General features: G+C 47.3%; 1 protein-coding gene across 4 annotated transcripts in view; it reads left to right on the forward strand.

The window, feature by feature from the left end:
• Positions 1 to 205: 205 nt before the first annotated feature.
• Positions 206 to 25294, forward strand: part of LOC119275925 (piezo-type mechanosensitive ion channel homolog) — a 44975-nt gene continuing 19886 nt past the window's right edge. Inside the window, exons 1-12 of one of the 4 annotated variants that reach the window (XM_037556852.1) lie at positions 206 to 378; positions 871 to 951; positions 5823 to 5982; positions 6402 to 6547; positions 6862 to 7018; positions 7128 to 7314; positions 15300 to 15415; positions 19917 to 20001; positions 22303 to 22518; positions 22589 to 22766; positions 24553 to 24681; positions 24894 to 25067. In XM_037556852.1, coding sequence (XP_037412749.1) covers positions 318 to 378; positions 871 to 951; positions 5823 to 5982; positions 6402 to 6547; positions 6862 to 7018; positions 7128 to 7314; positions 15300 to 15415; positions 19917 to 20001; positions 22303 to 22518; positions 22589 to 22766; positions 24553 to 24681; positions 24894 to 25067 — 1690 coding nt within the window. In that variant the 5' untranslated portion in view covers positions 206 to 317. Of the gene's footprint in view, positions 379 to 870; positions 952 to 5822; positions 5983 to 6401; positions 6548 to 6861; positions 7019 to 7127; positions 7315 to 15299; positions 15416 to 19529; positions 19655 to 19916; positions 20002 to 22302; positions 22519 to 22588; positions 22767 to 24552; positions 24687 to 24893; positions 25068 to 25294 lie in introns of those variants that run through there. The other 3 variants (XM_037556853.1, XM_037556854.1, XM_037556855.1) reach the window with 3 other exon arrangements.

Below are 25294 nucleotides of genomic sequence, written 5' to 3' on the forward strand. Positions count from 1 at the left end.
TACAGAGAGCAGGAGGTGAGGAGCAGGAGCAAGGAGGCGAGAGACTTGATAACGATTCATTCTTTCGATGCCCTCCTCCTGTGCTCGCCGGGTTGCATATGTAGCTTGTGTGAAGCCTCCGATGACCAGCCCATCTCGTAGCCGAGGCCCATGTTACATACATAACGTGACAAGCCCATACTGGGGGTGTTACACCACCCTAATCGTCCTAAAATCCTGATCTCTCTCCCCTCGCGCAAGATTGGGTTCGCGAGATGCTGCCGGCATCGGACTAGTTGGACCGAAAGGAGAGGAGCGGCCGCGGCTGCCGTCTCGAGATGGCGTGGCGAACAGGTGGGTGCGCCGGCCGCTGTCTGCTGCCGCTGCTCCTCCTGACAGGTGCGGCTCCTCCTCCCCCTGCCGATCCGAGCCTTTTTGAAATGCGGATTAGCATAAAATTTGATATTGCCACTTCATACGGCGTCTATTGGCCAATCGGGAGAACGGCAAAAGAAGAAACAGTAAAATTCCACTGCAAGATGGATTCGTTCATATTTATGCCACTCGTCTCTTCTTGGGGTCCTGTTATACTTATTGCTTATATACGATAGCTCCTATTTGTAAAGGATAACAAAGTTATATGTTCTGGGATCAATCAGTGCCCACACTTTTGGTTTGAAGACTTAGTTGTTGGAATTTGTCATGATAATTTAATCTAGAAACATAAGGCTTGCTTATGGATTGCTAGGTAGCCGAGTGGTTGGTATGCTTTGTTTTGGTTTGAAAACACACCTATTTCTGAATGTTTGGATACAATAACTACTTGAAACCTTTTTGAGCTTTAACATGGATTTTTTGATCTAACCCTTCAATGGGTACCTTTTTTTGCAGCTTCCTTACTTGACTGGAGCTTGATTTCTCTTGTTAATATGGTTATCTTCTTTGCTATCCGCTTTGTTGCTCCAAGGAGAGGTATGCCAGCTTTTTTTTCCACGTTAGCTAAGTATTGTCAATATATCTCTTTGGAGCTAAACAACATTTTGTTTGGATCCATATACTGTTTGAAGAACTAATCTACAGCACCTCAACATAAAAGTTAATAGTCCTTTTCTTATAACTGCGAACTCTTGTCAATCAAGTTACTATAGACATGTGCAGTTACGAACTTAATATTCATTTCTTAACTTTACATTAGTGTCTTCCTATGCTATTTAATTTGCTGTGGATAGTTTGTATTGTGGTATCTAGGTGTTTCTATAAAAATGCATTTGCAAAGCGTAAGAACAAATTCATTTTTTTCTTATTGACACGAGACTAGTATTTCTCGTACCAAATAAATTCTCATTCTTATGGCTAGTAATGCGGTGTACCCTGTCCTTGATTTATTCTTTGAAAACTTCAACTTTACATGCCAAAATCTGTTTTCTCCGATCAATTATAAAACCAGACAACACACTAACTATTAGGCGGCCGACGAGGTACTCCGGCGGCAGGGAAGGAGATGTGGCTGCAGGGAAGAGCTGTAGCTGCGGGGAACGAGATGCCGCTGTGGAGGAGGAGCTGCAGCGCCGACCATTGTCGCCATCGATGTGTGTGTTGAAGGGAACAGGCTAGAGAAAGAGACAGAGGAGAGCAGATGGACGGTTTAGATTAGAGCAGATAGACGGCTTAGACCGGGTTGGTATGCTAGGGTTCCATAATTTGCCGTACCGGATTAGCTATGTTGCGGAAGGAGAGGAGTATGACGCACACTGTATTCCTAGACCCCGAATCCTCCACTGTCGCTCCTCCTCCGGTGTGACTTCCCAGCCTTGCTGCTCACCTTTTTCGGGTGACCTCTCACCATTCTGCTCCTCCTCCTCTTGGTTCTATGTCGTCCAACCTCTCACAGCCCTGCTAGCAACTCTTTGTATCAGAACACCTAAGCGTGCATAGGCAAGCTAGGTGATAGGCAGTGGCAAAACACAATATGTGGATTATAGCACTAAAAGACAGTGGCCTGTCCATGAGTTCCATATGCTTCCTCTTCTATCTTGCCATTTTGTTACCTTCCTATCTTCATGGCTGCCATTACCAGAGACTTACCACTGAGCTCCTTTACCCATGAAGGATATTTTCACCACAGCCCTCCTACGCTACCAGGACAAATTTGCCGCGTTACTACCCCGCCCTCAAAGGCAGTGGCAAATGTCTTAGAGGAGCAACTTAGTTGCATTGCATAGCGCATGTGGCAAATATATAGTGCAGTAGACTTGGGGTACAAGGAAGGAAATCTAGACTAATAGGACTACGTAAACAGACCTAGACCCATACTAATACTCCTTAACACCCCCCCTCAAATGCAAAGTGTATGCAATAGAATAGTGGTTGCAAAAGTATAACACTAAAAACAAAAATAATGGAACTCCAAAATCCGCGTCTTGATAGTGTCGTTTTAGCAAGGAATCTTCAAAAACCGTTGAGTCAATCCAAAGAGGGATAACGAGAAGATGGCTCATCAGAGGAAGACAACACATCCGGAGTGTTAAGCTTCATGCACTAGCCAACACAACCAAAATTCTGAACTGATGGAAAGGGCCATGCAATTCAAATATAAACTTCAACACCCCCTTTCACATGTGACGCTGGAAGTCAACACGTGAATAGACTTAGGTATGGCTCAAGAGGCCTATATGTGGACATAGAAGGGGTCAATCGTAATTTTTGGATAAACTGCAAATGCCAAGACTTGGAACTCAAGACCTTGGGCTTTGATACCATGTTAAGCTTCATGCACTAGCCAACACAACCAAAAGTCCGAACCGATGGAAAGGGCTAGGCAATCCACATATACACCTCAACAAGGAGAATATACAAGATTAGATGGGTCGTCAAAGGAAGATGCACGTCAAGAGAATGAAGCGCAAAAGTTTGTAGCCCAAGAAACCGGCGGCAAAAGAAGCTCGGAGGCATGGAAATGGGCGTAGATCAACGACAATGCAAAAGGAGGTGACGAAAATCTTATAGAAGACAACAAAGACAGTAAGGCTAACAAAAGTTATGCTTACCAGGACCAGAAAAGAAAAGAAGGCTGGCAAATAGCGATTTGACGGAAAATAGAAAGCAAATGCAAGACAATGATGCATGAGCAGTCGTGCCTGTAGGGGAGGCGCCGGAAGAGGCCATGCAGGTGAGATGTTGGCGAGGAGCACCGAAGAACATCAACTAGCGGACGAGCACCCAACACTGATGGAAGGTATATGTGTGAGATAGGGTCGGCGAAACGACCACCGGCAAGAATCACCGACCACCGAGGGAGAGAAACGATGCCCGTCGACAAGGACATTGTAATTGCTCTTTTTTTAGAGATCGTATTTTGGAATGACTTACACTTGGTCAGAAGAACAGGCAAGGCTAGTGGCCTGTCGACAAGCGTGGAAGAAGCCCACACAGGGAGGTGCTAAGCAGGCCAAGGCATTGCGGGAGTAGGTGACGACTGTGGCGGTAAGGGTGGCCAGTGGAGCTCCGGGACTGGATGGGGAGGTGGCGAAGCGGGTGGATCGCAGTGGCTTGGTGGGAGATGGCAGTGGTGCAAGGGGCTGTAGAGTAACACGGTCGATACAGGCAACCCAATCCAAGAGGGAACTCATGGTGCAGCCATTGGTGGTGTCCTTGAGAAGGCAGGCATGCTAGACGTGTGTGTCGAGCTTAGGGGTGTGCACGATGCCACTTGGAAGCTGTAGTAGCACTAGATGGGGAGGAGTCGGGCAGATCAGCCTGAGGCTATCGTCGGTGGTTGGGACTAAAGGGAGATACTGTGGCGATGTCACGTGTCTGAGTGGCAGCGAGTTCTCGTTTAGAGGTGGTGGAACAGATGACGGCGAGCTGAGAGATCAGACTGGATGTGGCGGCTGCGTCGCGGCCTAGGAGGCGAGCAACCTTCAATCTGGACAAGGCCGCGGGGTGTCCTAGCCGGCCCATATAGATGGATGCTGACCAGGGCGGGCGCGTGACGAGGACATGTTGGCAAGGGAGATCATGCATGCGGGATGTGCGGGTGATGGAAGAAGTCACGACGCAGGGCGGGTGAGCAATCGGCGGAGTCAATGACAACAGTCGACGAGCCTTGCATGAACAACAGTGAAGGAGTGCGCTGTCTCTTAAAGCTGCCTACGCGTGATGCAGCAGACCGACTAGTAGGCCTCCGAGACGTGGAGCAGCTGGCTGGGGAATCCTGGTGCCAGGCGGAGCAGCACAAGCGTGCGATGCAGCGAGGAAGTGTTGGAGGTGGTCAGAGATCTCGATGGCGGCGATGTCGCACGATCTGAGGGGAGCAGACTTCGACAAAGGCCGGTGAGAGGCGCGTCAATCCATGAGGTCCGGAGTAGGCAAGAAGATGGCCCAACGTTAGCCCGATCTAGACGGAGTAGGCCCCATGGAGAAGCTAATGGCTGGTACATGCCGACCTCGATCTCTTGGTTGTGCACGATGGAGTCGGGAAGCTGGACCGCCTAGCGGCTCCTGTGATCTGGATGTGGCTTCGATCTGAAGCAGTGGAGGCTCGATTGATGGATGAAAATGAGCCGGGTGAGGAAATCGGGCTGGCGGTGGATGGGTGGCGCATTCAGGAAATGTTCGATGAGAATGACGATGTACAATGGAAGAAGAGTGATGAGATCAATTGAGAGAGGTGGAGACTGGATTTTTTCCAATCAGAGCGTGCGTTGCGGCATGCTGAAAACCCTAAACCTGGGCTCATGGTACCATGTTAGAGGAGGAACCTAGTTGGCTGCTTCTCAGTGCAAAGCGACGGGTACTCGATTCAGTGCAGGCAAGGTGTTGGCAGCTGCAGGGGTTTGGGACTTTGTCATTACTGATGGTGATTGACTGGTGGTGTTGTGGCAGGGAGAGGGAACATGACCCATTGTGGCTCATCTCCATCTACAGGTCGTGGTCTTCATCAACCTTGCCTTCTCTTGGGCCATCATGGAGGCCAATCTGTCTGGGCATCTTCATCAAGCGTCACTAACCATTGATTGCCTTTGCAACTATAAGAGCTCCATGGTGACTTTTGTTGGGCCTGCTACTACTTGGGCTGTTGCTACTTTGTGCCTCTTTTGTGTGGCTATTGCTGGTGGTCTGCTTGTGTTTTGCTTCTGCGATGGTCTTATTGTGGCAGAGAATTTGGTGAGCTATGCCTGCTGTTTTTGTGAAGGCCGAGGAGCTGATGCATGCTTCACGTCTTTTCTGTCTAGAATCGTCCTTCTGTTGCATCCACTAAGGTCCGTTGCTATACCATGTTCATGTATGGCGCAAGTCCACAACCTTTTTGTCCATCAACCTTTGCTTCTGGTCTTTTTCCCTGATCGTGGGACCTCTTTTGGCATGGTTTGATTGTAGAAGATGTCATGACGCCATTGCCTTCTTTTCTCCAAGTTCGTTGTCATCTCTCTCTTTCTCTCTCTCTCTCTCTCTCTCTCTCTCTCTCTCTCTCTCTCCTTGACACCTTTTCTAGATTGATGCTATCAAAACTCAGATTTCGGATGTTTACGTGACATATGCTTTCCATTGGGGAGGGGGCGGGGTGTATTAAGGTACTATTAGTTCCTAGTCTCCGGTAAATTGACTTGTGGTCATAATCTCCTTGTGTTTGTACTATATTTTTGCCCCCTTGGGCGACATTGTATAGAGGCTGCGTCAATTAATTTGGATCGGAGGGAGTACTGAATTCAAAGATGATACGTAGTCTGGTTGCAACTTTCACATGAGAGACTGTTTTCTTTGTGTATTATCTATATAATCTACATCTACATTATTTATTTCTGCACATCTTGGATAACTAATGTTCTATCCTTATCTGGAAGGATTTCACAATTGGAGGCTGTACCTATTATACTGGTGTACAGTTATTTACTCAGCAGTTGCCATTTTGGCTCAAGTTACATTTCATATAATATGGGGAATTGAGGGAAAGGGATGGATTGTGGCTCATTCTTGGTGGGCGAAGCTGGTTGGTTTTGCAAGGTATTTAAACGACTCCATTTGTTGCATTGACTTTTATTGTGTTCATGTTCATGTATCTGCTCATATCCATGAGTACAACTGTCTCTATGACTAGCCACAATGGAGAGTAACATACACTAGTAACATACACATATCCCTAGACTATGTTACTATCTCAACAGTGGTTAGTAACATAAGTGTGGTAACATGTAAAGCTTCATTTATTAGGTTATAGACTCATATTGCATTGGGACATGTGATGTTACAGTAACTAGCTAAGTTACTAGTACTACATCTCTCCTCATTAACTCATTGCCACATAAGCAAATTTGCTGAGTTGGACTCGATGTTACTACCGAAGTTACTCCCACTGTGGCTAGTCTATATGCCTCTTATGCAGGCAATATCTGGATTGCACTTAATCATGATAGTTGATGCAGGGACCAGCCTTGGGAATCACCATCTGTTATCTATTTTCTTATCGTACAGCTATCTGCTGCTGTCCTTTCTTTGGTTGAAGTCTTTGGAAGCAGGATCCATCAAGATTCATGTTGGCTCAACTTCTCCTTTGACATTGAGCAAATAGGTCAGCATGTGGTGCACTGTGCATTGAGTCAGACTAACCTAAATAAATGATAGTTATATTCCTAGACTGTGTAATAGGAGATTTCAAACTGTTTTGTGAAATATATTCATTCATACCACTAGGAAATGATGTTACTTCGATTGCTATTTAAATATGTTTTTCTTGCAATGTTTTAGTCCATATATGCCTGTTTAGAAAGGATGCAGCCGAGCTGTTTATCTTACCATAGGTCTGTACTGAAGAACTGTACAAACTTAAGTTCAGTACTTACCATTGTCTACTGCCTAATGGATATATGCATTTTCTGTGTGCAGGTTATCATTTTCGGGTTGCGTGCTGTTTGTTGCTGCCTGCTGTCCAATTAATTGTCAGTATCAGTCACCCTTCTTGGATTTCGTTGCCATTCTTTGTATTTAGCTGCATCGGTCTTGTGGATTGGTCCTTAACGAGTAACTTTCTTGGTCTTTTCCGGTAAGCTCCATCGTTGCCTTTTCTTCTTTGCTGCGAACAATTAGTTTATTATATTGAGATTGCACATTTGTTGATAATTGTTAAATTGTGTTTGCAATGCATTCTGAAGGTGGTGGAGGTTACTTGAGATATATTCGGTCTTCAGCATTCTTCTTCTTTATATTTACCAGCTGCGTGTCAAGTTTCCCTATGTTGTGGTAGCATTTGCTGACTTTATCGGTCTATTCAAAGTTTCTTCAAAATCAGAATGGCCTGAGCTGTCCTCCGGTATTTCTCTCCTGGTGTATTACTTCATGGTAAGCAGCTAAGAATCTCAAATATAATATATTGGGCACACACAGTGTGAGGATATTTTGAATCATATGGTAAAACCATGATATTGGCAGTGATATTGATCATCTTTGTTTTTTATTTGCTCGTTCTTGATGCTTCAAGCTTACTTGCATAGTATCTGTCGTGTGTAGAATTCCAGAGAATGAAATTATACCAAATTCTTGGAGAGGCTGTAAAATGGCAAACTCATGCCATTGTTGCCACTTCATTCAATTCGTGCTTTATTAAAAAAATATGTATGTACAACCAATTTGAAAAACATTTCTTCTCGTCGACTTATTTATTCTACATCGTAGTCTAAATAGTAAAAGGAATAGATAACTGTGAAGTAAGAGCATCTCAAACAGGCGCACGAAAACTGCTCCGCGCGCTAAAATTTGGGTTTTTTGGGCGTCGGACAGCTCCAGCAGAAGCTGTAAAATAGTGCATGCGCAAAAAAAGGATTGGGCACGCGCTAAAAAGCGCTATCAGAAGCTGCAAATTTGGGGCGCTGGATAGCGCGCGCTTCACAATTTGCACTGCGTGTTTTTTTGGGCGCGCGTTTTTGGGCATCTGCTAAATCAATGTTGGGCTGGCGCCCTATAAGTGCTACAGTGGCGCACTAAAACTATTTTAGCGCGCGAAACTTTTATGCAGCTGTTGGAGATGCTCTAAGAGGACTAGTGATTTACATACGGGGACATAGCTTCAAGCAATAACGGGAATGTCATCTTTAAATTATTCTAACACATGTTTAATTTGGTTAGAGATGAAGTGTTGTTGCTTGTCAACATGCATTTGTAAGATGGTTGAAACAAGTTTATGAATACTGTACCAGCAAATTGAAGTGGTAACTTCACAGGCTACGAGTAAGGTAGAGCTTAGCCAATGTAGGATCAACCACAACAGTGTAGCAACTAAACTAGTTGGATTATGTAGTGCCTAGTGTTACCCATAATGTGGTATGTGTTCCATCCAGTACAAGTGGTGGTGTTTGTTTGTTTGGATGGACATAATGGATATACACCATGTAAGGTCCTATTTGGATCAAAGGGAAGAAAAAATAGGATCGGGACAAAATGGAGGAATAGGAAAGGAAACAAGGTGTAAAACATAGGGATAGAAATACACCATTTGAACACCGCTGGTGGTGTTTGGAATGCAGGAAAAATAGCCCAGGAAATCTACACAAGTAGGTCTCACTGGATAATTTTTCTATGTCACATTATTTGAGTTCAGGTCTAGACATGCCCCAGCATGCATGCATGCTACCTATTTTGAACTCTATGTGGGTCCCAAAGTGCATGGTTGATCTTTGGAAGTGCGGGGCTAAGAAACTTTCCAAAGGATTGGTACAAGGCTATTCCTGCCTTCCGCATACCATAACTTGTTACAGTTCCTCAGGAATGAACTTCCTTTACTTTTGCTATGCTTTTCCTCCGTCCCGAACAGGGCCTAAATTAGAATGAACCATGGGTTTTAAGGTGGTAAGGTGAGGCACCCTTGCCCCTTTTCACCTTTTAAGCTCTTAATACGCAAGGCGAGGGAATGCCATGCAACTTAAAGATGTTGTCAGTGAAGGCTGCAACAAGAGATATAACAGTGATGGAGTGCTTTAGAGGAATGAAATGACTGTACTTAGTGAATTGTCCATAACAACCAAAATGAGATCTTTATTGTTTGCCAATGGCAGTCCTTCCACAAAGTCCATGTTGACATGGGTCTAGACAGATTTAGGTATAGGGAGTGCTTGGAGGAGGCTTGTGTATTGTGTGTGGTCAGGCTTGTTTGTTTGGCACCTAGTGCATTGCTGAATGAAGGTTTGCACATCTTGTTTCATGCCAGACCAGTGGAAGAGGAGTTTGAGTCTGATAAGTTGCTCCTTGACCTGAGCGGCCTCCTAATTCACTGCTATACGGTGCAGTAATTATATCTTTCCTGAGTGTAGGGCTGTGACCAACCTTACTTTGTTTTTGTACCTGATAGTTCCCTGGTGCAGAGTGTTGAAGTGTATATGCGGATTGCCTAGCCCTTTCCATAAGTTTAGACTTTTGGTTGCGTTGGCTAGTCCATGAAGCTTAACATGGTATCAGAGCCTAAGGTCTTGAGTTCAAGTCTTGGCTTTCACAATTTGTCCAAAAATTGCTGTTGCCCCCTTTGTGTCCACGTATAGGCCTCTTGAGCCATACCTCTGAGTCTATTCACGTGTTGACTTCCCGCGTCACACGTGAGAGGGGGCTGTTGAAGTGTATATGTGGATTGCCTAGCCCTTTCCATTAGTTCAGACTTCTGGTTGTCAGTTGTTTGGTCAGCATCACTCTCTCTCCGCCTTCTCTTCTTATCCCCGCGCGCAAATCCCTACTTGATCTTTTTTTTCTTGTTTCCCGCTCGATGCTCTTGTGATTGCTTCCCTGGCCTAGGGCGACGCCCTATGGCTACGGCTAACTGACGCTCCAAATCCCCCAAAGCTCCAAGGCGGATGCCTTCCGCTGCAGCTTGAGCGCCTAAGCGATGCCTTAAAAACCATGGAATGAACAAAGGAAAGTGAAGTGACATATGATAGAATATACTACCTCTGTAAATAAAACATCTTACATTTGTTTACAGAGGGAGTAACATTAGAAATAACTTTGCGTTAGTCCTTAATTAAGAATCAGTTATGTTAGGAATAAGCAACTTGTATTCCCATGAGGCCATAGGCCGATATATATACATGTACAGGTGTGGAACATATGCAGGAAACCCCTTATACAACAGGATAAATACAAAGGGGCACATGACTTATATTATAACTCTAACACCCCCCCTCAAACTCATGGTGGATGAACAACACTGAGTTTGGAGAGATAAAAGCCATGTTGTGCTTTAGTCTGGGCCTTCGTCAGGAAATCCGCCAACTGTAACTCGGAAGGCACATACTGAAGAGCAATAACCTGATCCTGCACACCAGCGCGCACATAGAAAGCATCAACGCCAATATGCTTGGTGAGCTCATGCTTCACAGGATCGCGCGCAATGCTAATAGCACCTGTACTGTCAGAGAAGAGCAGAGTCGGTGTAGTGACAGAAACACCAAAATCCTGAAGTAACCATCGTAACCAAGTCACCTCTGCCGTCAAAAGAGCCATTGCTCGCAACTCAGCCTCGGCACTCGAACGGGAAACTGCAATCTGTTTCTTCGTCTTCCAGGCAATGAGAGAACCACCAAGGAAAACACAGTAAGCAGAAAGTGAACGGTGATATGAAGGATCACTAGCCCACGTAGCGTCCGAATAGGCCTGAAGCTGTAAAGAACTGGAGCGAGGAAAGAATAGACGGTGCGAAGATATCGGAGAACACGAAGGAGATGACTATAGTGAACCGATGTGGGAGCAGAGACGAACTGACTCAGAATATGAACCGGATAAGAGATGTCCGGACGAGTGACAGCTAGATAGACAAGACTGCCAACAAGATGACGATAACGTGTCGGGTCAGGGAGAGGATCACCATCAGTAGCACAGAGGTGAAGATTGAGCTCCATAGGAGTCTCAACAATGCGCTCATCAGTAAGAGCAGCACGAGCAAGAAGATCCTGGATATACTTTTCCTGGGATATAAAAAAGCCATCAGAGGTAGAAGAGACTTCAATCCCAAGAAAGTAGCGAAGAGGTCCAAGATCAGACATAAGAAACTGCTCATTAAGACAGGCTTTTACAAATGCAATATACTCGGGGTCATCCCCAGTGATGATCATGTCATCAACATAGAGAAGAAGAAGAGTCCGACCACGAGGAGAAAGGTGAATAAACAATGCTGGATCATGAGCACTTGTTGAAAAACCAGCGGCAGTGACCACATAGGCAAAACGCTCAAACCAGGCGCGGGGGGCTTGCTTAAGGCCATAGAGAGAGCGACGAAGACGACATACCATGCCATCATGAACAGAATACCCAGGTGGTGGCTGCATGTATACCTCACGCAGCTCACCATTAAGAAAGGCATTCTTAACATCAAGCTGAGATATAGACCAGTGGCGTGCAGAGGCAACGGCAAGAAGTGTACGAACAGTGGTCATATGGGCCACAGGAGCAAAAGTCTCGTCATAATCACGACCATGCTCCTGCTGAAAACCACGAGCCACAAGACGAGCTTTGTGACGCTCAAGAGAACCATCAGAGCGAGTCTTAACCTTGTAGACCCACTTACAAGTGATGGGACGGACTCCGGGAGGAAGGGAGACAAGATCCCAGGTACCAGTGCGTTCAAGAGCAGCAATCTCCTCTGCCATCGCAAACTGCCATTCAGGATGAACAACAGCTTGACGATAAGAAGTCGGCTCAAGAACAGCAGCACCAGCAGTGGGAAATCCAAAGCGATCAACAGGCGGAAGAGGACGAGAACGCAAGCCATAAGTAGGCTGAGAGGAAGATGACGACACATCCATAGAGGCATCCACAGGTCGTGAACGACGAGTGTAATACTGAGGAAAAGATGGAACAATAGAAGGAGGAATCACCAAGGTAGAATCGGGGGCTGGCGACGAATTAGTCACCGGAGATGAAGGTGTAGAAACCGGTGACATGCTAGGCGAGGAGACTGGGGAAGATGGTGGCTGCAAATCGACGAGAGGTGGGGAAGCAGAGGGAGTGGAACGAATAGGCACAGGCTCGACGGGAGTGATAGGTGAGTCAGGAAAAATGAGGAAAGAGAGATCCTCCACTCAAAAGGTCGAGGAAGATGGGCGTGGGTAGAAGGGACGAGACTCATCAAAAGTCACGTCTCGAGAGATACGCATCCGACGACCGATAGGATCCCAACAACGATAGCCCTTATGCTCATCACTGTAGCCTAAGAAGACACACTCAACAGACTGAGCGGTCAGTTTGGTGCGTTCGCGAGGGGCAAGAAGAACATAGCAAACACAACCAAACAAGCGAAGCATCGAATAGTCAGGAGAACGATCAAAAAGGCGCTCGAAAGGAACACCACCCTGTAGAGCAGCGGAAGGCTGTAGATTGATAAGATAGGTGGAGGTGGAGACGGCCTCAGCCCAAAAATGAGGCGGGAGAGAGGCAGCAATCATCAATGCACGAGCTGTCTCAAGAAGATGATGATGCTTTCGCTCAGCCACACCATTCTGAGCATGAGCACCAGGACAAGAGAATTGAGAGAGAGTTCCTTGCTCAGCAAGAACACCACGCAACATCTTAGAGATATACTCGCCAGCGGAGTCAGCACGAAAAACACGAATGGGTGAAGAGAACTGAGTATGAACCATGGCAGCAAAACGCTTATAAATAGACAACACCTCACTACGAGAAGTCATGAAATAAAGCCATGTGTAACGAGAGAAATCATCTATGAAAATAATATAGTATTTATGACCACCTTTCGAAGCGAAAGGAGCAGGACCCCATACATCAGAATGGACTAAATCGAAAGGACGCTTAGACACTGACTCACTATGTGAATATGGTAACTGAATCTGCTTGCTAAGACGACAACCCTGACACTCTAAAGAGACATCTCCTGAGACAGACCCCAGAAGACCTCGACGAACTAAAGACGACAACCGAGAACCACACAGATGACCAAGTCGATGATGCCACTGCTTGAAGGAACCAGTAACGGAGGCGACTGAAGCGGAGGAACTGGCGATAGTGGTGGCAGCGGAAGGAACATGAAGCCAGTCCAACTCCCAAAGACCCTGAGAATCACGACGGCGAGGGCCAGCCCCAACCAGAGTGTGCGTGCGACGGTCCTGGACAGAACAAGAGTCAACGTCAAGGATGACTCGACAACCAGAATCAGTAAGTTGACCAGCAGAAAACAAATTCATGGTAAGTCGAGGAACATGAGCAACATCAGGAACAGAATAAGAAGTGGTAAGATTGCCTCTACTAACGACAGAAAGTGGAGTACCATCAGCAGTGAGGACATGAACAGGAGAATCCAGCGATCGAAGAGAGGACAAAGTGGAAGAATGAGAAGACATATGAAAAGAAGCTCCAGAGTCCAGAACGCATGGGGATGTACCTGACTGTGTAGAGGGTGGTTGCTCAGTGCGGGAAGCATTAGTCATAGAACCAGCAGTACCCGTCGAGGAAGAACCTGAAGCCGCGAGCAGACGCTTAAGTCTCAGAATATCCTACTCGGTCAAAGCAATGGCAGAAGCTGTCGAGGTAGATGACGAAGTCCCTGAAGATGATGATCGCGCCTTGCGCAGGTGTTTCCTCTTTGTGTAGCACTGGGACTCAATATGACCATCATTGTTGCAGTAGTCACAATGTGGACGGGGGCGACCTGAGCCTCCAGAAGGAGTGGGCAAGAGCAGCGGAGCACTCGAGCGAGAAGGGGTCGGTGCAGCAGGTGGCGTGAAAGGAGCCCGAGTAGCGAGCACAGAGGGAACCTCCAGCAAATTAGCACCACGTAAGCGAGTCTCCTCAGCACGAATCTCAGAAAGTGCCTCCATGAGAGAAATACGGCCACGAGCAAACAACTGAGCACGCCGAGGCTCAAACTCCTTACGGAGCCAAGACAGGAACTCGTAGACGCGATGAAACTCCAAATTGGCCTGGACAGCCTGGCAACAGGGGCAAGTACGACAACCAGCACTGCGGAGAGAATCAAGCTGGCGCCAGATAGCAGAACTCTGTGCATAGAAGTCATCAACAGTAGAGTCACCCTGCTGAAGAGCATGCTCCTGACGGACCACAGAAAGGTATAAGGCATCACCAGAGGGCTCATAGCGCTGACGAAGACGGGTCCACATCTCAAAGACAGTAGGAAGACCCAGAAACCCAGAAGCAAACTGAGGCAGAACACTAGCAGTGAGAACAGCTGCAGCACGAGCATCATCATCAAGCCACTGGGTGTAAACAGACAGAGCACCATGGTACGTCTGAAGAGCCTCCTCATAAGCCAAAACCCTCTCCTCATAAGCACGATTAGCAACCTCATCAGCAAGCTTAGCCGCATCCTTGGCGGCCTGATTAGCATCCGTCGGAAGAACCGGTGGAGTCGGCGGAGTAGGGGCCACCGGAGGAACCGGACGTGGCGGACAGCAGACCTCGCCAGAAAGAACACCCCAAAGACGGATGCCACGCATGTGAATGCGCATGAAGCCAGTGAACTGGGTGTAGTTAGTACCATCGAAGATCACCGGACAGCGAGGGACAACAACATAGCCCGATGCAGCAGACATTTTTTTTTGTATCAACAGAAGGCAGAGTCTCGATCTGCAGCAGCGGCGGGAGGCTCGATCAGTCCGTAGGAATCAGAAGTGGACGAGCCTCGGAAGACAGAATCTCGATCTGGCCTCGAGCGAAAGACAGGGCGGGGCAGGCCGATCCAGTCGGGAGATAAAGGGGCAGGCCGATCCGAGCGGAGGACGAGTCGAAGCTGGTGTCGATCCGAGCGGAACGGGCGGGGCCTTCGATCGAGCGGAACGGGCGGGGGCCTCGATCGAGCGGAACGGGCGGGGCCCGATCCGAGCTCGAGTAGAAGTCGGGATTCTCGATCTGTAGAAGCGGGCGGGCGGGCAGAGGAGACCGGCTTCCTGTTGAGGCTTCCTGTCGACGAGCAGACGTGGGGAACCAGCGGCAGAGAGAGAAGCAGCCGCAACGCCGCGGGAGGATCAATCACACGAGTTGCGGCGTGTAAAAAATTGACCTAGCTCTAATACCATGTTAGGAATAAGCAACTTGTATTCCCATGAGGCCATAGGCCGATATATATACATGTACAGGTGTGGAACATATGCAGGAAACCCCTTATACAACGGGATAAATACAAAGCGGTACATGACTTATATTATAACTCTAACAAGTTACAGTCTACCAGCGCTTAATTAAGAATCAGTTCCACTCTACCAGCGCTTAATGAAGAATCAGTTACACTCTACCATCACTTTTCAGGGCCTTTGGCTTTTCACATGTCAGTAGTCAAAAGATCTTTGCCTTCTAATGCTCTTTTTCTCTCATTGTAGCTGTCATCATTCAAGCGAGACATACAAGAAATGGATAGTCTAATGTCTCTAGAAAACGACAGCTTAACAGAGGACCTTCTCCCTTCTAGGAATGCATTTTTGGTTCGTCAATCTCGGTACGGAATTTTTTTGTACATTAAAAAATCATTGAATTATCCACTTCCTTTTTATTTCCTGAACTGCAGAACATGCTGGCTATTTTATATTTTGTAATTAGGGAAATTAGCTCACTAACACCACAGATGGTGAAATTAGAGAAACAACACCATAAAGGAGCTCAGTTACTAAATGACACTGCGATCAGAGTTTATTATGAAAAATGACACTGCATAAAGCAAGTACTCTTTTGTAAGTTTCCCAAAAAATAAATACACTTGCCATTTCTTCCCTGATCAACTCCTGTCGCCACTACTAGCAGCCACTGCTGCTCATTCAGCCAGCATTGCCACTGCTTCGTCTAATTTCTGTCCCTGCAGTCTTCTTCATTGGCACGGTCATAGCTTCTCCAAGATCTCTGAAAGACTAGGAGGACATAAACTTTATTTCAGCTATAACGATGTTATTTTCTGCATTAAACAGTTATTGTGATGATATCTGGTAGTTGAGCCCATCTGCTCCAGTATTTCTTTAATTTCATCTGTTTGTGGTGTGCCTGTACTTTTGGTTCCTCTGTTTTGCTTACAGGCTACTGCTCGATCTGTCTCCCCTTTAAAGTGATCTTACTTCTCAGATTTGCTCGTTGTGGTTGCTCTGCTGGAACAGAAGTGTGTAGATTGTTCACATAAGATGTTGAGTACCAATAATATATTACAAACTATCGGTTTCGGGTTAAGATATCTGCTTACTAAACCAAAAACCCATGTTATGTAAATCTGCCCAGAAAAAAGTTGGCATTCATTCTGGCAGGTTTGTCGAGCTTGTGAAACAAGTTTTTGGAGCCTCCTGTATTTGAAGTACAATGCGAGAGAAACTGAGAATTGATGGCGAACAAGATCAAGAGAATCAAGATTAATTAAGTTGGGTTAGACACTAACAATTCCATTCTTATGTGCCCTTCAGTCCTTCACTCTCTTCTCCTACCCTGATTTGCCTTTCTTTTCGAGGTTGAATCCCCTGGCCTCTGCATTATTGTCATGAACAAGCAGAACATAACAAAGATAACTATGTTTGCTGAAGTAGATGCAAGGCAACGAGACTAAAGTCATGAACAAGCAGAACATAACAAAGATAACTATGTCATAACAGTTGCAAGGTATGAATCTAACACCTATGATTTAGTCAACTTTGTCCACAACAACGCCTTCAAGAAGGGATAAATGCCCCAGAAAAAACACCCCCCGCGTCGCCCTCCTCTGGCGACACGGGGGGCGACTCCCCTCGAGGGCCGTCGGGCCTTCCCCCCCTTCTCGTCTCGCCGATGTCGGAGGCCCTCCGCCGGCGAAGCTCGGGCAGGCTCCAGTGAGGGTGGCGGTGGGGCCTCTCCCTGGGTGCCCTCCGTTCTTCTCCTCCCCTCCTCGCTGGGTGTGGCGGCTGCGCGGCGGCGCGCGCCCGATCTACGAGGTCTGGCGGTGGGGAGCAGCCGCGGTCCATGGCGGGCTGCTGGCTGCGGCCAGTGTCGTCATGGTGGCCCAGACACGTGGTGGGGTGGACGCGGTTGGCCGGGGCTAGCGGCCAGATCTAAGCGCCATGCGCGACAGCGGGGATGGCTGGTGGTGCCGCGGTGGCTGCGTTCGGCCGGTGCTCTGTGTTGCTTTGGCGGCGGGGCTGGCGGTCGGAGGTGCGGTCGGTGGTTGCTTGCTCTGTCGGACCTTAGGCTGGGTCTTGGCGAGCGGCGCGGGTTAGGGCAACGACCCGACGTGGTGGTTGCTCTGGTCATGGGCTACGGCGGCGTGGGGAGGTATGGTGGCCTCTCTGCTGCTTGGTGTCTACACGACAGCTCAGCGGATCCGGCTGCTGCGACGGTTGGCTTCTCCGCCGGCGCTGGTTCGTTTGCAGGTGGACTGTTTCGGCCTTCAATCCTTCTCCTCGGCGCCGTGCGCTACTTTCGTCGAAGGGCTGGTCCTCTCCCAGCTGCGGTCCATCGCCCGTCTCGCGCCCAGTGTTGCAGAACCGAGCTAGTCCCGCGCCCGGCTGCAGGACCGAGGTTGTCTCGCGCGCGGTAGCAGGACCATGCTTGTCTTGCGCCCGGCTGCAGGACCGAGCTCATCTCGTGCTCGGCTGCAGGATCGTGCTCGTCTCACGGCCGGCTGCAGGGCCGTGCTCGTCTCGCGCCCGGTGCGGCAGGACGGGTCGATGGGGGCCAGTTTTGGCCGGCCTATTGGGTCTCGGCGTTCTAGGGGTGCAAAAGGCGGGGCCTTTCCGCTCGTCTCTTTGATTGGGGTAGCGGCGGGTCTCGAGTGTTGATGGTGTCCCATGCTTCCTTGGCCGTCTTCTTGGCGCCAAGGGTGAGCACCATCTCATGTGGGATAGAGCGCAAGATCGCCTCCATCGCCAACCGGTCCTCCTCGTACCCGACATCGCCGGTTTCCACGGCTTTCCACATATGCCGCACCTCCATGATGACTTCCATCAGGGTAGTTGGTCCGCGTGAGGAGAGGGAAGGAGGTACTGCACATGCCCACGTCTCGCACGGAGCGTGGCGCACCCAGCTCGCCTCCCGGCCTGCCTCGCAGCACGAGCGCGTTTGCCGCACGGGCCTCCTCAGCCGAGCTCTGCTCAACGGTCTTGGAGCCGTCGCCGGCGACGCCTTCTTTCGGCATATGCTTCGGCATATAACCTAAGGCTCTGATGCCAATTGTTAGCCCAACTACAGTCTAGCTAGCTCTCCCGCCGGGATCGAACTACAGACTAGTTAGTACCAGACTGAAGAGCAGAATATCTGGACGAGGATCACTAGCACGAACACTACCAAGCACACACACTCACATACTAGTGAGGAGACACGGTGGTACTACTAGTGGAAGCTGAATGATTTTGCTTCTGAACTGGCTTGATTACAAGTGAAGGAGCCGGGTCCTTTTATAGGCTGGGCTGGACGTGCACACAGCACGCCCACACTGAAATTCCTACATACTTGCATGTCACTTACGGGACTACTACCATGACCATGCAAAGCACCTTCCTAGCAACTACTAGCGTACTTGCTTGCACAGCTAAAGTCTACTTCTAGTCAAGTTCCTCAACGTTAAGGAAAACTACAGGAAATAACTAGGAAACTACCTAGTCATTGCACGCCAAGGAAGCTGTTGGTGCTGCATGCATGCAACCGAAGACCATGGTTGACTCAACACGGACTTGACTCTCTACCATCCAGAAGAAGCGCTCTATGACGATAACTCGAGGGCGAGTTCCAAACAACCAGGGAAGAATGATGAGGAACGATAGATGAGAGAAAAAGAAGAAGAGAGAAAAACACATGCCAGATCTGTTTGGGTACTTCTAGATACTTCCACTCTAGTGTAGTATTTCTTTTCTTTTCTTTTCTATCCTACCTACTGTTTTCCAGAGTCTTCTAGTTGTGAGTAGCTATGAGTAGAATAGCGAAACTTAAATAATATTTTCTAGAGTATCCCAGCTATAAGTAGAAGTATGTGAAGGCTTCCCAAAGCCCTATAAATAGAGGTCCTCACCTCTACTTTGAACTCAAGACTATGTACCCACTACCTATAATAGAACTTGTTGTTCTTATCTAAGATCTTGGAGTAGATCTTGTGCTCTAGGAGTTCTGGATTGAACTCTTGCTGCCATATAGGCCTACATTCGCCTCTAGAGCGATATCTAGCGCAGCACGTTGAAGTTGTTCCTTCAACACTTGTGCTGTACACATTGTAGCAGCAAGGTGGAGTTGCTCCTCCACAACATTTGTGCTGCTTCAGGTGCATCGATGCACGGTGCCCTCGCAGCGTGGTGTGTGCCGTCTTGGTTGCGGATGAGTGGGTGGCTCGACGCGTGGCGCTCTCGCGGTGGGGTGCGTGCACTGGGCACGGATGCTTGCCTTGGCGTCCTCATGGCAGCATGGATGAGTAAATGATAGAATAAGGGGAACGGCTATGGCTGGCACTGCCACCATAGCAGTCCTGGGAGAGGAGGGCGCAAAATCGTCTCCATGATTTTCAGATTAGGCGTTTTTTTCATCCTGTTGCTACCTCTTCTGTTTCATCCCTTTTCCTCTCCTACCTAGATAGTGCAATCCCATCTATTTGTACTGGTCATGTGTTACCTTATTGGCAGGTTTAGCAAGCCGAATGCAATTAGTGCCAAATGCAGTGATGACAATGAAGAAATGTTAATCACCCAAAGGGGAAACTAATGCCCGTGTACTATGTCATACATGTCCAAGTCAGCAGCTTTTGTAGGTGCTAAAACTACTTTCATGTCGGCAGTATAAGTTTGTAACTTACACAATTTTCTCTTTGATTCATCAAACCTTTTAATTGTGCTTCCTTCATTTTTATGGTCAATATACTTGTAGCCATACACATTTCGAAATGTATTAAATGGTAGTATGTTCTTGCCAAGCTGAATAACTTTTGCGATAGTTCTTTCTAACCACCCCTATTTATCTAGATTTACCATTTTATACTGTATTATCTTGCTAAAGAACTTCTTCTACTTCAGAACTGGCAGAAGGCATGCTAATGTATTACTAGGAGGTTCAGTTTTCAGAACATTCAGTATCAACTTCTTCACTTATGGCTTTCCGGTATTTTATTTTTTTCCTCGCTCAGTCCATGCTTTTCCTTTCGCATATTAATTGCAGTTCCCACTCTTATATTTGTTGGGGTATGCAATTCCTCACCCCTCACAAATGTGCAGAATAACATTGCCTGTGTTTCTACCAGGGCAAGAGCATGATTCATCCATGCGGCTATTAGCATGAGATAATATCCGTGCACGGTTGCCGCGGATAGTGGTCATGAGCTTTCTCACGCTAAGCACATGCACAGTGCAGCTGCCTGGAGATGACTTAGCAAAATAAACCTTTTTTCGTGCCATTTAGTGTCGCATGGCTGCTTGATTAGGCACTGGTGCTTAGCAACTGCTTATGCATATAACTAGCACAAATAATAAATAAGAAAATCATGCAAGAACATACAAAGAAGCATCGAACTGATGAAAGCTTACATAAGTGATTGATGATGTGGCTGTATACTTTCTCTTAAGCATCCACATATACGCATCTAGCATTGTACAGGCCCTTGGTTTCCGTTCATAAACTTCAAATATTGTTCAATAAGCATGATTCAGTAAATCAACTACAGACTTAGTTGTGGCTTACTAACCACTCTAATATCAATTGCATGAGACACGTGTAAATTGGGAAGGTGCCCGTCGCCCGCGCTGCCTCCAGGGGGGCGGCTCGGGCGAACCCTAGCCGCCGCCGCCCCCGACTCTCCTCTCCTCTCCCCGCCGCCGCCGGAGGAGGCCGGCGAGCGAAGCTCGCTTGGCTGACGGCGGTGGCGGGCTCGCCTCCGTTCCTCGCGAGGAGGCCTCCGGCTGCGGCGCGACGGCGCCCCTGGGCGTCCGACGGCGCGGCGGATGCGGGATACTGGGGCGGCGGCCCCAGGGGACTCCGGCGGTGGCTGTGCCGCCACGGCTGCAGGGGCAGCGTGGGGGGTGGCCTTGGCGGCTGGTGGCGACGGATCTCGGGCATCCGGCCCAGATCCGGTTTCCTCTGGCTGGTGTGGGCTCGGGCGCCGGCCGGCGGCCCCGAGCGGTGGTGGTTGCGCGCCTGGGTTGCTCCCTTCTCCGGCGTGGTTGAGGATGGTTGGTGGTGGTGGCGTGGTGCCGGCGATGCTCAAGGTTGGCTCTGTCCGACGGTCGGCGCGCCCGGCGGTGGGATTCCGGTAGGCTACGCGGCCTGCTGTGGATTCCGGATGCCGGAGCGGCGGCTCTGGGTGGTGGTCCGACGGGTCCGCCTCATACTTTGAGGACGGCCGGTCGTGGTCGCTGTTGGTGGAGGGGAGGCCGGCGGCGTCCTGTGTCACCTCTCTGCAACGTTGATGAGTGTCTCTCGCCTTCCTGTAGCGGTGAACTCACCCGGCAATCTGCTCCCTGGTCGTGGCTCCGGTGGTTTGGACTTTGTTCATGGACGGGGCGAAATCTCCGCACGGCTTGCCGATGCTGGCAGCGACGACGCCTGTGGGTGCCGTTTCCTTCTTGGGGCGCTGCCATGGTCCTGATCATGTCCCTCCTCGAGCGCCGGGGGAAACCCTTGTTCCGGCCCTCCGGAACAGGCGACGGTGGCGTCACGGCGTCGTTACCTTCATGAAGGCGCCGCCTTGGCTGCTCGCGGAGTCCTCGGAGCTAGAGTTTGGAGCGTCTTGCTTTTGGTGTGGGTTGCCCCTTGGGACGTGGGCCTCTAGGGCGCTATGTATGCCATCGCGGCGCATCCTGCGCGTCTTCTTCTTCAGGCCCGGCTAGGTTCTGACATCCACCAGCCGACTCTTCTAGGCACTAGTGGTGGGAGGTACGTTGATCTAGTTAGTTCTGTAGTTGTCAGTGTGGCTTGGATGTTGCTTGCAACGGTAGTGACGCGGCCTGTTTGCTCGGTGCCCCGTCTTCTTTGCTTTCTTGGCTAGGGATAGGGCAAGGCAAGTTCTCTCATTCTCGTCTGTAGTAGGTGTGGTTCTAATCTCAGGGATTAGCGTGATGTGTTTTTGCCTTTTGGCATTGTACTCAAACTGTGGATGAGTCTCTTTACCCTTTCTTCTATCAATATATGATACGCATGCTTGTGCGTATTCGAGAAAAAAAAGACACGTGTAAATTTCTTTTGCGGTGGTAGGTCATGCAGGATATGGGCTCAACTTTGCCTACTAAGGCCAAAACAGAATAATGAGCAGTTTATCAAATGATAGTACTCTTGGATGCAGTGATGGATATCCTTTCCAGTTATATTCTAACTTTTGTTTCTGAATTCAAGCAATTGTCATTTACTCATTGTGTCTGAGAGAAACCGAAAGAACAACTTATTCGAGATTACAATTGATGACTATTGCAGGTTTTGCTTCTTGCCCTTTCCTTATGGAGTTTCAACTTCACTAGTATTTGTGCTTTTGGTCTCCTTGCATACGTTGGATACATTTTGTATGCTTTCCCTTCCTTGTTCCAAATGCATCGGTTGAATGGGTCACTCCTAGTGTTTATCCTGTTTTGGGCAGTAAGCACATATGTCTTCAATGTGGCATTCACATTCTTCAACAAAAGATTTCAGAAGGTATCAGACTTAGCTATCCAAGTTCTATTGATTATTGAAGTTTGTGAATTTATTTTTGTCAATTTTGCAGGATACGATAATATGGGAGACTATTGGCCTATGGCATTATTCTATCCCTGGACTATTTCTACTCGCACAATTCTGCCTTGGTGTTTTTGTAGCACTTTGTAATCTTGTAAACAATTCTGTTTTTCATTACCTTACCTCTGAGGAGGGGCCATCGTCTAGTGATGATCACCTTATTGATGGTAAGTGAATTTGTCACTGTTAACATTTTCAGTTTACTTTTCCTTGCTGCCTGGTTTTCAATTGAGTAAAAAATATATTCTCTGTGAGATAATGTCTTAAATTGATGAAATGATTGGATATGCATGATGCATATTGTTGACATGGGCAATGATGAGCACTCAAAAGTAACTGCCACATCACACTGAAAAAGAAACCGCGACATCAAACTATGTACATTTCTTCTATTTTTGGTAAATAATAAAGACTAAATGGAATCCTGGCTGATTTTCTGGACTAGCCAAAACTGTACTGCTGGTTGAGCCCATGTCTCCTTGGTAAATAATTCTCCAGATGACTATTGGAGTACCCTCTCCCACAGTTCGAACTTTTGGTTGCGTTGGCTAGTGCATGAAGCTTAACATGGTATCAGGGCCTAAGGTCTTGAGTTCAAGTCCTGGCTTTCACAATTTATCCAAAAATTTCTGCTGCCCCCCTCCGTGTCCATGTATAGGCCTCTTGAGCCATACCTCTTGAGTCTATTCATGTGTTGACTTCCCGCTAAACACGTGAGAGGGGGTGTTGAGGTGTATATGTGTATTCCCTAGCCCTTTCCATCAGTTCGGACTTTTGGTTGCGTTTGCTACTGCACGAAGCTTAACATGCTATCCCTCTCCCATAGTTCGGACTTTTGGTTGCGTTGGCTAGCGCATGAAGCTTAACAAACACAAATACTGGTTAAAAGGAAATCGTCTAACCAAAATGAGGTGTCTAATATGGGAACTACTTATGCTAAATTAATGCTGTGGCAGACATTTCAGCCGTGGCTATGTGCTATCTCGCAGCAGCGCCATGGCTGGGGAAGGAAAGGGAACCTCTTAGGATTGTTAGGAAAAAAAGCTATACAGGAAAGCATATATGGTGTTAGTTGTGTGATTAGATGTTTGCCCCTTGGTAACAGATTATGATATCTGGTATTGTTTGTAGCTTTACTAGCGAGCTGTTAACACTTGTATCTATGCTCTAGTTAATGTCCAAGGGCCTGTTTGGTTGGTGGCTAACTTTGCCATAGTTTGCCACACTATTTTAGCCAAACTTGCATTAGCTTTGGTGCTCGAATTGTTAGCCACACTTCGGCTTGCTCAAGTGAATCTTGCCACACTTTTCTGTGTATGACATGTGGGGCTTATTTCTAACAAAAAGAATCTTGCCTTAGGTGTGGCTAGAGCCAAACACCCATCTAACTTGGTCAAACTTGCCTTACTTGAGGTATGGCAAGGTGTGGTTAGGAACCAAACAGCCCCTAAATATACTGAAACATAATAGTGTAAACGTTATGTATGGCAGATGAGTTCTCATATAGGTTTATATGTTATCGCAAATTGTTACACTGGAACCAGAGATCAATTCTCGAAGATGTTTGTTCGTATTTAAATCCAATTTGGAAACTTAACTGTTCACTGTCTGACAACCAGTGAAAACAATTAGGTACAAAAAGCTCCCTGCACGACTGTTCTGGCAAGGTTCCCTTTTGCAGTTGCTGTTTTGTTAAACAAGTGTTGTCTGGAGGTGCATGGGCACATAGTAATGAGTAAATGACCATACTTGTGGTTGTTAGAAGGCTACAGATTTTTCTTTAAGTTCGTAAATGGTAACATAGTGTTAACGTTTTTCATAATTTAATAACTTTATCATGTTTTTCACAATTTGATTCTTGATTTTTTGTTCGAAATAGATTACATCACAGTTCTGCTGTCTTATGTTTAATATTGCAATTAATTCTGATCTGTTCGAGGCCTATTTTTGCAGACAAGGAAGATGCAATGGTTTTGATTGTAGCAACGCTAGCATGGGGTCTACGCAAACTTTCACGTGCAATTACTTTAATGTTACTGTTTCTTCTTGTGATGAAACCTGGATTTATTCATGCTGTTTACAGTACGGTGCAATATCCTTCTCTGTGTTATCTTATCTAATTCTGAAGTTACTGTTATTTGTCCCATTGATTTCTGGATTTCAGTTTACCATCTTCTCTAGTACCCCAACCCCCACAGTCATTTGATGGATCTTATAAATCATTTTGTAGCATCTACATTTTATCTTTTTGCCTCAAGCTGAGCCATACCTAATGAGCATTACTTTTGTCTCAGTGTGCTTTTTCCTGGTGTTTCTGGTGAATCATTCAATCAATAAAAGACTACGCCAATTCTTAGTGTTATTTTGCGAGGTGCATTTTTCTATACTGTACATTCTTCAGCTTGATCTAGTCTCCAATGCTCTTGAGTGCAGTGGTCCACTTATGATGGAGGTATTCTCACAGTTAGGTGCGCACTCTATGTTTCATGTCTTTGCTTTTCTGTAAAGTTAACCTTGTTTCTTTGTTAAATCAATGACAACCCAGTGCTGAAGGTGTATTCTTAGGTGTTCAGGTTCTGCACAGCAAGGCAATGCACATTGTTATGGATGCACCTTATCTCTACTGCATAGCTCATGGGGTGTATATATATCACGTAAGACTTGGGGTACAAGGAAAGGAAACATAGCCTGATAG

The sequence above is a fragment of the Triticum dicoccoides genome, chromosome 3B (genome assembly GCF_002162155.2).
Source record: "Triticum dicoccoides isolate Atlit2015 ecotype Zavitan chromosome 3B, WEW_v2.0, whole genome shotgun sequence".
NCBI classification, from domain to species: domain Eukaryota; kingdom Viridiplantae; phylum Streptophyta; class Magnoliopsida; order Poales; family Poaceae; genus Triticum; species Triticum dicoccoides.